General features: G+C 35.8%; 1 protein-coding gene across 3 annotated transcripts in view; it reads right to left on the bottom strand.

The window, feature by feature from the left end:
- LRP1B (LDL receptor related protein 1B) overlaps positions 1-16,712 on the bottom strand; it is a 2,173,551-nt gene that overhangs the window by 624,853 nt on the left and 1,531,986 nt on the right. For all 3 annotated transcript variants that reach the window (XM_027561670.1, XM_027561656.1, XM_027561663.1), the window contains 2 exons: positions 6,033-6,173; positions 182-307 (listed from right to left, as the gene is read on the bottom strand). In XM_027561670.1, coding sequence (XP_027417471.1) covers positions 182-307; positions 6,033-6,173 — 267 coding nt within the window. The remainder of the gene's footprint in view (positions 1-181; positions 308-6,032; positions 6,174-16,712) is intronic.

The following is a 16,712-nucleotide window of genomic DNA, read 5'->3' as shown; positions in this document are numbered from 1 at the left end:
AAGGGATTCAAGGATAGTTCAATGTCTATAAATCAATCAATGTGACACATCATGTTAACAAAATAAAGAATAAAAAATTATATGGTAACCTCAATAAACAAAGATAAAGCTGACTCTGGTTGCCTAAAAACTGTATCGATGAAATAAATGCACTAGAGATAAGATTTTCAAAACCTTATACCTCGACATGACATGCGGTTCTTTTGGAGATAATATCCCACTGTACACATGCAAGTTCTTGTAGTTTCTGATGTTGGTAAACAAAGCTGAGAACATCCACCATTATTTAGTTGGCAGGAATTGCTGCCTGAAAAGTAGAAAAACAAACAAAAGAAACATAAAAATCAAGAAAAGTTTATAAACATGATTTTACTGATTTATAAATGCTGCTACTTCATATTGGTTAGTATCATGTTTTATTCCCTCAAATAATTTGAAGTAGCAGATTATGGTTGAAGTCTGTCTTTCCATAAAAAGCACAGTATACTGATTACAGAAAACAATACTATAATCAATTTAGAGTGTTGATTCTAAAGGAAATCAACCTGAATATTAATTGAAAGGACTAATGCTAATGCTGAAGCTCTAATACTTTGGCCACTTGATGCAAAGAGCCGACTCTGGAAAAGACCCTGATGCTGGGAAAGGGATTGAAGGCATGAGGAGAAGGGGACAACAGAGGATGAGACGGTTGGATGTTATCACCGACTCATCCACATGAGTTTGCGCAAACTCTGGGAGACAGTAGAGGACAGGGAAGCCTGGTATACTGCAGTCCCTGGGGTTGCAAAGAGTCAGATATGACTTAGCAGCTGAATGACAATAGACTAGATGTTAACTGTTCCCACTAAAAGAAAAGAAATGATAACTATGTGATGTAACAACTAGCACTACAGTAGTAACCATATTGCGATATAAAAAATATTAAATCAACACACTATACATTTAACCAGCTATCTGTCAATTATATATTAGTAAATATATATTTACAATAATTAATAATTAATATTTTGCAAAGTGAGATACATGAGAGAATTCACAGTGACAGAAAAGTAAGAGGCAATGGGTGTGTCATGAATGTGGTCATAGACTCTAATACTTTAAGGCCACATAAACCAGGAAATCTCTTTTCTAAATTCTAAATTTCACTTCAACTCTACAGTTACTTCATTTTCAAGAATACTTGATCCAACTGAATCAAATAAACAGTTATTAATTTATATTACTTACTCAAAGATTATACCATTAAAAGTAAGGAGATATATATATATATATATTTCTTAAAAGCAAGGAACTAACTTACCATTTCAAGGAACATAATTCTTCCAAAATAAATTTAAACACACCCATAAGAGTTATCTAACTAATTGGCATATTAATTTTCCTTATTCCTGTGTTGTAGCAATAACAAATATTAGTCAGTTAATCAGAGTTAGGCATTCTATAAAGATGTTCCATTGAATTTACTAGGCCCAATGTGCTAATTAAAGCTGGTAGCATGAAGTAAGTAATTTACAATCTTATCCAGCAAGTTCATTAAATATCCCAGTTTTATAACATTTTTATTATTCTAGGACATGCAATGACATTTGCTGGATGTTCAAACACTGATATGAAGTACAATAAATCCAATGAGAATTACAAAACATGATGAAAGCTGTATATCAATAGTGCTCTATGGAAAATTCAAAACACCAATGCAGCTCATTATTTCTAATCTCCTGAATTCAAGATAGTCTGAAGGGATTTAATTGTTCAATCAAACCTGTCACATGCTCTGTCATTTTTGAAGTGTGAAATAGGCTCAACTGGGACATTTTCTGATTTCCCATAACTGGCAGTTGTTCTTACGTAGATTCACATACTATGATTTGCCTTGAACTTTTGAAATGATTACCTTTGTTTCCTTTATAAACTAATAAAGATTAATTGATTTATCCCTTTTTACCAAGCTGACATAATAATAAGATGAACTTTCAGCTCTATTTCTATTTTAGTGATGAGCCAATAATTTTTATAGATCTATAATAATTCTATACTGACCCAATACTTATTTCATTTTATAGGAAGCATGTGAATAGATAAGTGAAAGGCAAAGAGAAAGGGAAATATATACCCAACTGAATGCAGAGTTCCAAGGAATAGTAAGGAGAGATAAGACAGCCTTGTTAAGTGAACTACAGCACAACTGTGCTCATTTCACGTGTTAGCTAGATTATGCTCGAAATCCTTTAAGCTAGGCTTCAATAGTACATGAACTGAGAACTTTCAGATGTACAAGCTGGATTTAGAAAAGGCAGAGGAACCAGAGATCAAATTGCCAACATCTGTTGGATCACAGAAAGCAAGAGAATTCCAGAAAAACATCTACTTCTGTTTCATTGACTACACTAAAGCCTTTGACTGTGTGGAACACAATAAAAAGTAGAAAAATTATAAAGTGAAGGGAATACCAGACCATTTTACCTGCCTCCTGAGAAACCTGCATGCAGGCCAAGAAGCAACAGTTAGAACAGACATGGAACAATGGACTGGTTAAAAATTGGGAAAGGGATACTTCAAGGCTGTATACACTCACTCTGCTTATTTAACTTATATGCAGAGTAATAATGCAAAATGCTGGCTGAAGTAATTACAAGCTGGAATCAAGATTGCCAGGAGAAATATTAATAACCTCAGATGTGCAGATGACACCATCCTAATGTCAGATGGTGAAGAGGAACTAAAGAGTCTATTGAGGGTGAAAGAGGAGAGTGGAAAAAGCTGGCTTAAAACTCAACATTCAAAAAACGAAGATCATGGCATATAGTCCTATCACTTCATGGCAAATAGACTGGGAAACAGTGGAAACACTGACAGACTTAATTTTTTGGGTCCAAAACCAATGTGGATGATGACTGCAGCTATGAAATTATAACACATTTGCTTTCTTGGAAGAAAAGCTATGGCACACCTAGGCAACATTAAAAGGCAGAGACATCACCGTTGACAAAGGTCCATATAGTCAAAGCTATAGTTTTTCCAATAGTCATGTACAGATATGAGAGTTGCACCATAAAGGAGGCTGAGCACAAAAGAACTGATGTTTTCAAACTGTGGTGCTGGAGAAGACACTTGAGAGTCCCTGGGACAGCAAGGAGATCAAACCAGTCAATCCTAAAGGAAATAAACCCTGAATATTCATTAGAAGGACTGATGCTGAAGCTGAAACTCCAATACTGTGGCCACCTGATGCTAAAAGCCTACTCACTGGAAAAGACCCTGATGCTGGGAAAGATTGAGGAGAAGGGGACGGCAGAGAATTAGATGGTTGGATGGCATCTCTGACTCAATGGACATGAATTTGAGCAAACTCCTGGAGATAGTGAAGGACAGGGAAGCCTGGTGTTCTGCAGTACAAAGAGTCAGACGTGACTGAGCAACATGTGAATGTATATTAACACAATGCCAATCTATAGCAATATGCATTTAGCTATAGATTTTTTTCCAACTACCATTGAACAGTGAAAATCTGACAAGTGATACTTATCTATAAATTTTGAAAAAACAAATGAACAGCAGAGGAAACAGAGGAATTAAAGAAATAAAGAATAATGGATTAGAGAATTATTTATAAAAACAAAAGAAAATACAGAGTTATATATAACCTTGATATCCAAAATGCATGAAGAATGAAGAAAAAGGAACTTCTGTGATTGTGTATTTTAAAACATAATAATAATAGAAATATGCAATAAGATATAATTATTTTTATAAATAATAAAATTCACTATGCTAATAATGTTGTTCAGTAATAATACATGTTGTGTATTATTTGCTTAGTCTCTAAGAGAAAAAGTAAAATAAAAATAATTTTTAATAATATCTTTGCCTATTAAACATAAATTTAATGCAGAAAATAATAGAGTTTTTTTTAAGGAATAATTTAGGCTGTGAATATCTAGCACATTAGAAAAAGTGCTTTGGCTTAATATTTTGCAGTGATATAGATGTTCAAACTTCATTCCTCAATTCACTAGTGGAACTAGAAAAGTCCACTTGGCTAAGGAGAAGTCTCAGCTCTCCAGTGATCTGTATCAAGAATGATAAATGAAGTAACTAATTGTACTTTGAAATCTGAAGTGGTAGTACTGTTAACACCTTAAGTAGTCCTAAATTGCTCATATTTCATACTAATGAAGCTTTTAAACTACCTGCTATGATTCTGTTAATGGGGTTGTCTTTAATACAGATGCTTTTATCAGCATATTCTTTGGTAGAAACAGTATTTTAAGTTTAATATTATCATACCATTAATTTCTAAGTGTTAGAGGTCCTGGGCAGTTTGGAAATACTTTCACAGTGCATGGAAGCCCCAGCTCTACCTATAGAATCAAATCCTTAAAAGATTAATGGGTCTTGTTAAAATGAACAATGTGAGACAAGCATAATATACTGAATTTTTCTTCCAAGAAACTTCATTGCAACTGTATCTACAAAAAATGGACTATTTTATTAATTTACAATTTTCAACAAAGTATGTGTGTGTTCTTTTGAAGAAGTAAATACATGTTTGTTTAATGTTTGGAAATATAATCTCCCCTTTTCTAATTTGTATTTTACATTTGTTGAATGTTTTCAGATATAATTTCATTCAGTGTAGACTATAAACTTAAATTTATCACAATACTGTAAGTTTTTACACTTAACAAATACATTGTATTGAAATCCATAAAAATGCAATCATATTTTATTTATTGAGTACCAGTATTTTATTTCCAGTTATATGATCTATTCTCCAAGGCTTGAATGTCAGTAAAATCATTTATTTTGATTCAGAATTTTTTCTATTAAATAATTCCTAGTGAAAACACTCATTCATTATTACAGACAATAACAAAAAAGAATCAGAGAATAAATACAGATTTGTGCATATGAGTTTGGATGTCAGCGTCATCTCAACCATGAATAGATCTCAGTAATCAGATTGTTTTGCAAAGTAATTTTTTTTCTTAAAAATATTTTTTTCCTTGATAAAAAAAATACATTCCATGCTACTACTGGCAATAAAGGATTCCAGACTAAAATTTGGCCCATACTCTATTCAGAAAAGGCAATCCTGAATCTGGTTTTCATTTTGCCTCTGGATGTACAGGATGATTTTCATTTGGTATCTCCCAATAAATTAATTCTGCCTGCTTGATTGTTGTCACCTGTCTTCAGAATTAGTGCACCCTTTGGTTCACTATTCTTTTTTATTGTCTTAAAAATTTTTTTTTTCTTATCTCTACCCTTATCTGCTTTGGTCTACATGCCCAAATCTGTTAGATAAAAATCTTTTTAAGTTTTCTGGATATTTTTTCCTAAGCAGAAAAATATATGAACAAAAGTATTTTCATGGCAGCGATATAAGTAAGACAGTAGAATATAGAAGAATATTTTTTTTCTGGGAAGGGAGTCCTGCTAATGTCATGGATCATGAACCAAAAACTAAGAAAAAACAAGCAGGTGTGGGGCCATACTGCCTGGCATCTCTAATCTAATTGCCATTTGGGCAATGTGACAAGTCCACCTATGTAAATCATCTGTTAGTTCTCTCACTCCATTTCACTGCATTCCACTTGGAAAAGGAGAAACAAAAAAGCAAAATGCTTAGAGCCAAACAATGTAGTGCTTTTGGTTATAAAATGCTTGTATCAACATAGTCCATTTGAAGTCCCTTAGTTCATCCATTTTCTGGGCATAATTATACTTTGAATATATTTTGCTGGGATTTTAAAATTATTTTCATATTCTTAAATCAAGAGCTGAATAGACCTCTTTGAAGACCTGACAAATTCAGATTCCTTGGGCAGCTTTGCTAACATTTTGAAAGCTGACTATATACCTTATGTTAAAGTTATTTCTTCTGCAGTATTAAGCAGTATTTGCCTCCCTCCCTACCCCCTTTTTTATTAGGAGGAAAATAGGAAACATCAATTGTTGACTTGAGAAAATTGTATGAATAATTATGTATTCAAAAGGCAGCACAAATTCATTACCATGTGACTTACCTTGCTGAGCTTCTTTATCATACACTTTCATATGAACAACCCCAGAAGTCTTATTTCTTAGAACGGTGGGGTTTCTTCCATCTCTTTTGCTGCAGGTTCCCAGCTGAGCTAAGTTTTGGTCTGCCCACCACAGTTTCTTATCTATAACAATGAAAAGATTTTTTTAATGAAAAAGATAATCATCTTATTAAATAATATTAAAGAACTATTAAACTCTAATGCTTTCTGATTTCTTTGGTTAAATTCCCAAACTCTGTTTCTAAGGGAAATAGCACAATCACTTTTACTTTTAAAAATACTTATCACAGTACATTCTATTGTTTAAATTTTCCTTCTTTTACTCCAATTAGAGATTATTGACTTTAACTTTTCTTTTTCTTAAAAAATACATGATATAAGTAAAGGTATAGTTCAAATGAATATGGAATACAGATTTTATTATTTACAATCTAAACCATGATTATAGTAGTATTGTACTGTATCTGTAAATGAACAGTAAAATCCAACAAAATACCTAAACTGTGAAAAAGATTGTTCTCTAAGTTCTGTATAAAGCATGCAAGCTTTTAATCACTGGTACTCCACAATATTGGATTCTTCACAGTTATAGTGACTTATTTTTTGTACAGTTCATGCTCATTTCTCCAAAATTTTATAAATGAATACTATTAACTGGTATTGAATGTTTACTTTGTAATAGAGAATATACAATGTGCCTCAGATTAAAATTAGCCAGGTAGCTAGAACTGTAGTCAATTTTTATGCTTGTTACTACAGTATGTCAAACTGTCATATCAAAACTATAGGGCTGCTATTATTATTTTCTGAGATTCAAAGAGATTAACTACCTCGGTCAAATTCATATATATGGTCATTCTGTCTCCAAAATTTGAATTCTTTCTAAGAGTCTACTCTTGGTGCATTAAAACATTTAAGGTAATGAAATAATTTTAAATCAAGTTCATAATTTTAAAGGTATTGAACAATCTATTTCAACAATAATGTTCAACAAGACAATTGAGACTACTATCAATTCCAACTAAGAAGTCTGAGTCAGGTTATTGAACTCAGGGAAGAAAATAATAACAATGCAGTCTTTACCTTCAAGGTACAATTATTCTATCAAATGTCAGGATATTTTAGACTGAACCAAAGCTTTGTTTCAGGTACTACCAAAGGAGTAATAACACAGACATTAATGATAACTATCTTTTTCTAAATCTGATTTTATGTAATGTACAATTCTAAACACTATAGATAAATTCATTTAATCTTCACAATTCCATAAAGTAAGTACTAGTATTATTAAGTTCAGTTCAGTTCAGTTGCTCAGTAGTGTCTGACTCTTTGAGACGCCATGGACTGCAACACTCCAGGCTTCCCTGTCCTTCACCAACTCCTGGAGCTTGCTCAAACTCATGTCCATGGAGTTGGTGATGCCATCCAGCCATCTCATCCTCTGTTGCCCCCATCTCCTCCTGCCTTCAGTCTTTCCCAGCATTAGGGTCTTTTCCAATGAGGCAGTTCTTTGCATCAGGTGGCCAAAGTATTGGAGTTTCAGCTTTAGCATCAGTCCTTCCAATGAATATTCAGGACTGATTTCCTTGAGGATGGACTGGATGGATCTCCTTGCAGTCCAAGGGACTCTCAAGAGTCCTCTCCAACACCACAGTTCAAAAGCATCAATACTTCAGCGCTCAGCTTTCTTTATAGTTCAACTCTCATATCCATACATGACTACTGGAAAAACCATAGCTTTGACTAGATGGACCTTTTTAAATCATCTTACAGTTAAGAACATTGAGGCAAATAGAGTTTAAGAAGTTTTTCACAGTATCACGGAATGAATAACAGCCCAAGGTTATGAACCAAGCACTGATTTTAGAGTCCATGGCTGTTAATCTCATTTCTACAGTGTCACCTTCCATAGAAGGATAGAGTTCAGTCTTCTTTCTCTTGACATATAATATGGATTTTAGATTATGATGGTGAAGTTGAGTAGCCCATTCACTTAGGTTTTATTAACCCACTGCCAAGGTAATCAGCAATGTTTCAGAAAGTAGCTACTCTAAAGTCCTGGCTCCTGGGGGGCAGAAGAGGATGACACAGAGCAGAATGTTTTCGTAAGTATGCAACTGTGCCCTTCAAAACACCTACAGACAAGTTTTTAAAAGTTATGAATCACTGCCCTTTTATCTCCTTCACAGCAAATACTGACACCCTTCTGGAGGTCCTCCACCCTTCTGAAGGACTCTGGGAGGCAAACCTCTGCCTGTCTCAGGAAAGAGTTTACAGCCGAGGTTATATCCTAAGCAGCCACCGATCATCCTAGCTTCACATAAAAAATCCTGGACAAAGAATCATTAGTCTTCTCTCTTACAGAGTCATGGATGAGGAGGCATGTTCCACAGGGCAAGAATATTATTTAATGAATGAACAAACAAATGAAAAAGACAAACAGAAAATATAATAGAAAAGAGAAAAAGTAAAATATTAGTCTGAAAAGTCCAACAGAGAATTTCCTGGAGGTCCAGTTGTAGGACTCTGCTTCTAGTGCAGGGGGCATGGGTTTAACCCCCAGTGGGGGAACTAAGATTCCATATGACATGCAACCCAGTCTCCCCACAAATAAATAAAATGTCCTATAGCCAGTATCATCAGACTGTACTTGCAACAATTAGATTCACTACTTCCATGAAGTTACAGGGAATAAAAAAAAAAGGCTAGTTTTACTTAAAAATGTCCTTAATTGAAAAGTAACAAGCATCAGTTTTGTTCAGTCCAGGCCTATTTATTATTCTGAGTAACAAAATTGGGAGCCTGTGCATACAGAAAGTACTTTGGGTGCATCAGTTCAGTTCAGTCTCTCAGTTGTGTCCGAGTCTTTGTGACCCCATGAACCACAGCTCGCCAGGCCTCCCTGTTCATCACCAACTGCTGGATTCTACCAAAACCCATGTCTATTGAGTCAGTGATGCCATCCATCCAACCATCTCATTCTCTGTCCCATTCTCCTCCTGCCCTCAATCTTTCCCAGCATCAGGGTCTTTTTAAATGAGTCAGCTCTCCGCATCAGGTGGCCAAAGTATTGGAGTTTCAGCTTCAACATCAGTCCTTCCAATGAACACCCAGGACTTATCTCCTCTAGAATGGACTGGTTGGATCTCCTTGCAGTCCAAGGGACTCTCAAGAGTCTTCTCCAACACCACCGTTCAAAAGCATCAGTTCTTCGGTGCTCAGCTTTCTTCACAGTCCAACTTGCACATTCATACATGACCACTGGAAAAACCATAGCCTTGACTAGATGGACCTTTTTGACAAATAATTTCTCTGCTTTTGAATATGCTATCTAGGTTGGTCATAACTTTCCTTCCAAGGAGTAAGTGTCTTTTAATTTCATGGCTGCAGTCACCATCTGCAGTGATTTGCAGTGACAAAAATAAAGTCAGCTACTGTTTCCACTGTTTTCCCATCTATTTGCCATGAAGTGATGGGACCAGATGCCATGATGTTAGGTTTCTGAATGTTGAGCTTTAAGTCACCTTTTTCACTCTCCTCTTTCACTTTCATAAGAGGCTCTTTATTTCTTCTTCACTTTCTGCCATAAGGGTGGTGTCATCTACATATCTGAGGTTATTGATATTTCTCCTGGCAATCCCGATTCTAGCTTGTGCTTCTTCCAGCCCAGCGTTTCTCATGATGTACTCTGCATATAAGTTAAATAAGCACAGACACAATATACAGACTTGACGTATTCCTTTTCCTATTTGGAACCAGTCTGTTGTTCCATGTTCAGTTCTAACTATTGCTTCCTGACCTGCATATAGGTTTCACAAGAGGCAAGTCAGGTGGTCTGGTATTCCCATCTATGGAAGAATTTTCCACAGTTTATTGTGATCCACACAGTCAAAGGCTTTGGCATAGTCAATAAAGCAGAAATAGATGTTTTTCTGGAACTCTCTTGCTTTTTCCATGATCCAGTGGATGTTGGCAATTTGATCTCTGGTTCCTCTGCCTTTTCTAAAACCAGCTTGAACATCTGGAAATTCACGGTTCACATATTGCTGAAGCCTGGCTTGGAGAATTTTGAGCATTACTTTACTAGTGTGTGAGATGAGTGCAATTGTGTGGTACTTTGAGAATTCTTTGGCATTTCCTTTCTTTGGGATTGGAGTGAAAACTGACCTGTTCCAGTCCTGTGGCCACTGCTGAATTTTCCAAATTTGTTGACATATTGAGTGCAGCACTTTCACAGCATCATCTTTCAGGATTTGACATAGCTCAACTGGAATTCTCTCACTTCCACTAGCTTTGTTCGTAGTGATGCTTCCTAAGGCCCACTTGACTTCACATTCCAGGATATCTGGCTCTAGGTGAGTGTGAGTGATCACACGATCGTGATTACCTGGGTCGTGGGTGCATAGTGAACTACAATTGTGTAGAACAAATGTACTTATAAGACAGCTTAAACTGCAGGAAGAATGAGCTACTTTTTTCAAAGGATATCATTTTACCATTGAAAGAATGTCTGACAATCCATGGCTATTCAGACTTAGATATTTGGCAGAAATTTTTCTCAAAAAAAAAAAAAGCAGGGGGGGAGTGAACAGTGTTTGACAATAACCAACTTTGAGGCTTATTATAAAGCTGTAGTAATTGAGACAGTGTTGTATTGTGGAAAGAATAAGATCTATGTCTTTATAGATCCTATGTTCTAGTGAGAGAGATAGACAAGAAATAAACACATAGAAACGGTATACCTAAAATTCCTATAAAGCAACAGCAAATAAATAACCTGATTGAAAATGGGCAAATAAATGAAACATTTCTCTAAAGAAAACTTGCAAGCAAACATCTAACAGGTATATGAAAAAATGCTCAACATCATTAATCATCGGGAAAATGCAAATCAAAACCACAGTGAAATATCACATCACACCTGGCTCTCAAAAAATTACAAACAAAACAAAACAACACAAAAACAAAAAACATAACAATGCTTGCAAGGATGCAAGGATGTGGAGAAACTTAAACTCTTGTACACTGTTGCTAGGAATGTAAAACAGTGCAGACACCATTTAAAATGGTATGGAGATTAGTCAAAAAATTAAAAATACACCATGATATGACCTTGGCCACCTGATGAGAAGAGCTGACTCATTGGAAAAGACCCTGATGCTGGGAAAGATTGAAGGCAAAAGGAGAAGAGGGTGGCAGAGGATGAGATGGTTAGATAGCATCACTGACTCAATGGACATGAGTTTGAGAAACTCTGGGAGATAATGGAGGACAGGGAAGCCTGCAGTGCTGCAGTCCATGGGGTCGCAAAGAGTTGGAAATGACTTAGGGATTTAACACAACAACAATGTTCTAGCAATACCATTTCTGGGTATATATACAAAATAACTGAAGTCAAAATCTTGAAGAGATATTAACACTCCAATGTTCACTGCGGCCTTATTCATAAAAGCAAGCATAAATGTATGGAAACAACCTAAAAGTCCACCAAAAGATGAATGGATTGATAACATCTGGTGTGCATATACAATGGAATATTATTCGGCTTTTAAAAAGGATAATAATCTCATGGGGGATGTTGATAACAGGCAAGGCTACATGTGGGTAGGGATAAGGAGAATATAGGAAATCTCTGTATTTTCTTGTCAATTTTGCTGTGAACCTAAAACTGCTCTAACAAAATAAAGTCTTTTTAAAAATAGAGAGAATTTCACCCCATGCAACAAGATGGATGAAATTTGAGGACATTATAGTAAATAAGATTAGCCAGTCACAGAAGGATAAATATTGTATGATTCCACTCATATGCGGTATCTAAAACAGCCAAACTCATAGTAACAGAGTAGACTAGTGGTTGCCAGGAGTGGGGATGGGGCTGGGGGATGAGAGAGTTGCTGTCCAGCAGGTATAAAATGTTTCAGTTACACAAGATGAATAGGTTCTAAAGATCTTTTATACAATATTGTGCCTACAGCTAACAATACTTTATTGTGCACTTAAAAATTTGTTAAGAGGGTAGATCTTATGGTAAGGGTTCTTACCACAGTAAAAAAGATAAGAAATAACTGAAGGCTGTCATGAGTCCTATAAAGAAAATAGGCATAGTTTCACTTTCTGGTTTTCCTATTTTTGTCTGCACATCACTCCACTCTACTTACCCTCCATTGCACAAGTCTCAACCTACGCTCAGTGCAATACTTCAGACTAGCACATCCCACATTGACTCTTCTTTCTCATTGATTCCAAAGCCTCTGCAGACAGCATCATATGGTTTTGTATGAAATTGCTGCTTTTTCTTTTCTTTTCACTTGTACTAATTTTGACTCTTTATCCAGAGATGAAAATCTGAGAATAAGGATCCTGTCTTGTATTTCTTTGTATTCTTCACAGCGCTTTGTATTCTTTTGAACTGAGTGTGATGTAGAAATTCCCTAAATATCTGTGAAATGGCTGGGGAAATAATATCCCTAAAAATATCTCCCAGAATAATTTACTTCTTAGAAAACATTTAAATAAAGCCATCTCCTCCACTTCCTCCTCTTAAAATGTTCTCTTTTTAAATATTTTTCTTTTTTTGACAACTCCTCTAATATAAAGAACTTTGGTTTTGACTCTGTAATTATTTAGAATCATATTTCTATCACTTTTTTTTCCTTACACTGTTATTCATATAAATATACTAGAATCTTCAGAAATTACCAAAATTCAAAAACTACTTTCTTATGTTGGAAGCAATTATGAATATCTCTATTTCACTATTATAAGCTGAACTCTGCACCACAAAATTCATATGTTAAAATTCTAACTGTCAGTACCTCAGACTGGGACTGTATTTGAACATAAAATCATTAAAGAAGTAATTAGGCTTCCCTGGTGGCTCAGATGGTAAAAGTCTGCCTGTAGTGACAGAGACCTGGGTGCGATCCCTGGGTTGGGAAGATCCCCTGGAAAAGGAAATGGCTACCCACTCCAGTATTCTTGCTTGGGGAATCCCATGAACAGAAAAGAGTCTGGTGTGCTACAGTCCATGGGGGTTACAAAGAGTCAGACAGGATTGAGCAATGAACACTTTCACAAAATAGGGTGGATCTTAATCCTACATGACACATGTTCTTATAAAAAGAAAATTAGGCCACAGAAACACACAGATGGAAGACTCAATGAGGAAAGGATAGCCATCCACAAGCCATGGAGAGAAGCCTCAGAAGAAATCAACTATGTTGACTCCTGGTTTTCAGACTTCAAGATTCCAGAACAGTGAGACAATGAATTTCTGTCAAGAAATCCAGTCTATGAGACTTTGTTAGGGCAGCCCTAGCAAACAAATACGTTTACTAATAGGGATATAGAAGACACTTATGAAAGAATTAATATAAATATCATAAATGTAAATTGGTTCTACCATACAATTGCCAAACTCTGCACTCAAAAGAGAGAGAAATAAAGGAAATAATTTTACTGAGACACAACTGAGCAAATGAGCACTAAGTCCCAAGGCCTTTGCTAGGCACATATATCTGTCTCAATCATTCATAAGTGAGTGGATGCAATAAAATGCCTGTCAATAAGCAAAATCTATAACTTAAAAAAAAATCCACAAATACAGCAACAAACATCAAAATAAATAGCCCAAAGAGTTGAAATTGCATTTACTGCCTGGAAATTGGAAGAGGAGTAAGGGAGATTTCTCACTTGTGATTTCAGTAACTAAATTTTACCCTCAGAGCTCCAAAAAATCTCTTTCATATACCTAACTATCCTCTGAATCTTCAGCCCATATATGCTACTACATAGCAGGAATTTCTACCTGAATATAAGGAAGTCACAGCAAACTTTACATGACCAAAATAAAATTCATCTTATTTTTCCCATGTATACTTATTTCCCAGTAGAATTATGTATGAATTAATGTTTGTATCCCCTGCTAAATTCATATATTGAAATCTTACTCCCAGGGTGTGGTGCCCTGGGAGGTGATTGGGCTGTAAGTGTGGAGCCCTTATGAGTGGAATTAGTATCCTTATAAAAGACACACCCCTGAGAGCTCTCTATCCCTTCTGCTGTGAGACAGTAAGACCAGCTGGCTGCCTGTGAAGCAGGGAATACATTCTCACCAGACACCAAATCTGCTACCACCTTGATCTTGGATTTCTCAACCTCCAGAATATTGAGAAATAAATGTTTGCCACTTAAAGCATCCCATCCTGTGGTATTTTTGTTACAACATTCTGAACTAAGACGGCTTCTCACAGTGAACGGTCTCTGACTTGGTCATCTGTGGTAAAAACTAGAGGGCCATCTTTTTAACCCTCCCAGGGCCATGTCTCTTAGGTGCTTAGCCCAATGTTTTATTTCCTCTCCATTCCCACTAAAACTCCTTAGCTCAGGACTCCATTACTTCTCATTCTCCTGATGACCTTTGCTGAGGAAACACTAGAGTCATCTTTCCAAAATGCGAATCTAAGCATGTCACTCCACCACTTAAAATTCTACAGTGGCTTGCATTCCCCTGCCAAACCACTTAGCATGGCACAAAGGCCATTTGTGATTTGATGCCTACTTAACTTTCCATCACTAGATCTATTACTGCCCACTGTGTACCATGTTTAGAAATATTGAACTGCAGTCAACTTTCAATTTCCCAAGGATAGATTAACTACATTATGAGGGAAAATGGGTGAAAATGGGCCAAAGACAGCTTACTTGTAAAGAAAAAGAACTAAAAGTGTAGTGGATTAGAGAAATATCTACAGATCAGAATGAGTCTATTATTTATAATTATATAGGAACCATTCCATTTTTACATTGTACCTATTGCAAATAAGGAACACCCCTTCCACCTGGGCAGTCAAAACTGGCTATGTGCATATGCAATCTGTTAGCTGCTTTTGGGTGCAGGAACAGTTTTCTGCAGTTTGCCTGAAGCTCTGGGCAAAAATCTATTCCTTAGGACAATGATGGTACTAGAAGTCTCTATGCTGTGCTTTGTCCCAAGACTTGTTTTTATTTATTTTTCTCAAACAGAGAATCTAGAAAGTGGCATTGGAGGTGAGAGGAAGAGCAACACAGAACAGAACCCTGAATTTTGTTCTGAAGACTTTGTGACCTTGAACTGACAGATACGGTCTTAAAATTCCTTCAATTCATTGTCACATTGAGGTTTGCCTCACTGAGAGCCGAGGGGCAGTCTAGGATTGTAGGGAGAAAAACCTGAGAATGGCAGGTAATTTAATTTCCAAGTTGATGGCTTGACTGTGTTGCCAGGAACTAGTATTTGTGTGATGATGAAGGAGAGAATGACAGTGAGAGAGAATTTTCTGACAAAAACAAAGAGGCCCCAAATAACTGCTTGCTGCAATGTTTAGAAAACAAAAATGTTTATTTAGTGAAAATATTTTATTTAGTGTTTATTTAGTGAAAAATATTATTCTCATCAAAAAAAGGGAAAAGGAACAAGGTCCTCCTATGTAGCACCGAGAACTATATTTAATATCCTATGATAAACCAAATGGAAAATAATATATTTAATATATATTTCAGTCATATGTATATTCAGTTTTATGTATATATAAAACTGAATCACTTTGCTATATAGCAGAAATTAGCACAATATTATAAAGCAAATAAAAAGAAAATTAGAAGAGGAGAAAGAGGAGCGGGAGAAGAAGATAAAGACCCACTGACCTCCTGTAAACACTTTAACATCCTAATGAAATGCATTTGAATTAAATATCCATCTTGTGTCACAGTTGTGTTAAATTGGATCTGAACAATGTTTTATCTGTATTCTCCTGATTTCCATTACCCCAGTAAATATGATAATACAGAGTTGATATAGTTTTTCAAAACAATGATTCCCAAATATCCCGAAGCCCCTTTATGTATGAGTATTCAGTTGCAAAATCTGTCCGACTCTCTGCAGTCCCAAAGACTGTAGCCTGCCAGGTTCCTCTGTCCATGGGATTTTCCAGGCAAGAATACTAAAGTGGTTGCCATTTCCTTCTCCAGGAGACCTTCTTGACCCAGAGATCTCCTGCACTGGCAGGCAGATTCTTTACCACTGCACCACCTGGGAATCCCCCAATGCCAATTACATAAATGGTTTAAATGGATGGTTTTAAGGCTTGTTGAGAGTCACTGTATACAGTGGGTGAGGGAGTATGGGTTGGGGTCATATAAACATGCTTTGATGCGTGGCTATGACATATTCTGAGTGATTTTCAACAACATACTTGAATCCTTATTATTAGTCTTCTCATCTGTAAAGGGAAAAAATTCTACCACACTGTTATAATATATGAAATAATTAGCTGTATGATTTGAATGGTAAAGACAATAACTGATAGCTACATTGAATAAAAGAATGAGTCAACAAAATCTAAAATATATTTGAGTATACTAATTCTAATATACAAGCACTTCAGAAAAAAACATCTCTATCCACTGTCAATAGAAAACTGTATGAATTTTTTTTTCATAATTAATGATGAATTACTACATTTCTGGGCTTCCCTGATGGCTCAGACAGTAAAGAATCTGCCTGCAATGCATGAGACCAGAGTTCATTACCTGGTTGAGAAGATCTCCTGGAGTAGGAAATGACAACCCACTCCACTGTTCTTGCCTGGGAAATCCCATGGACACAAGGGCTTGGCAGGCCAC

This window comes from Bos indicus x Bos taurus, chromosome 2 (assembly GCF_003369695.1).
Source record: "Bos indicus x Bos taurus breed Angus x Brahman F1 hybrid chromosome 2, Bos_hybrid_MaternalHap_v2.0, whole genome shotgun sequence".
Lineage (NCBI taxonomy): Eukaryota > Metazoa > Chordata > Mammalia > Artiodactyla > Bovidae > Bos > Bos indicus x Bos taurus.
This window is presented reverse-complemented; position numbering and strand designations above follow the sequence as displayed.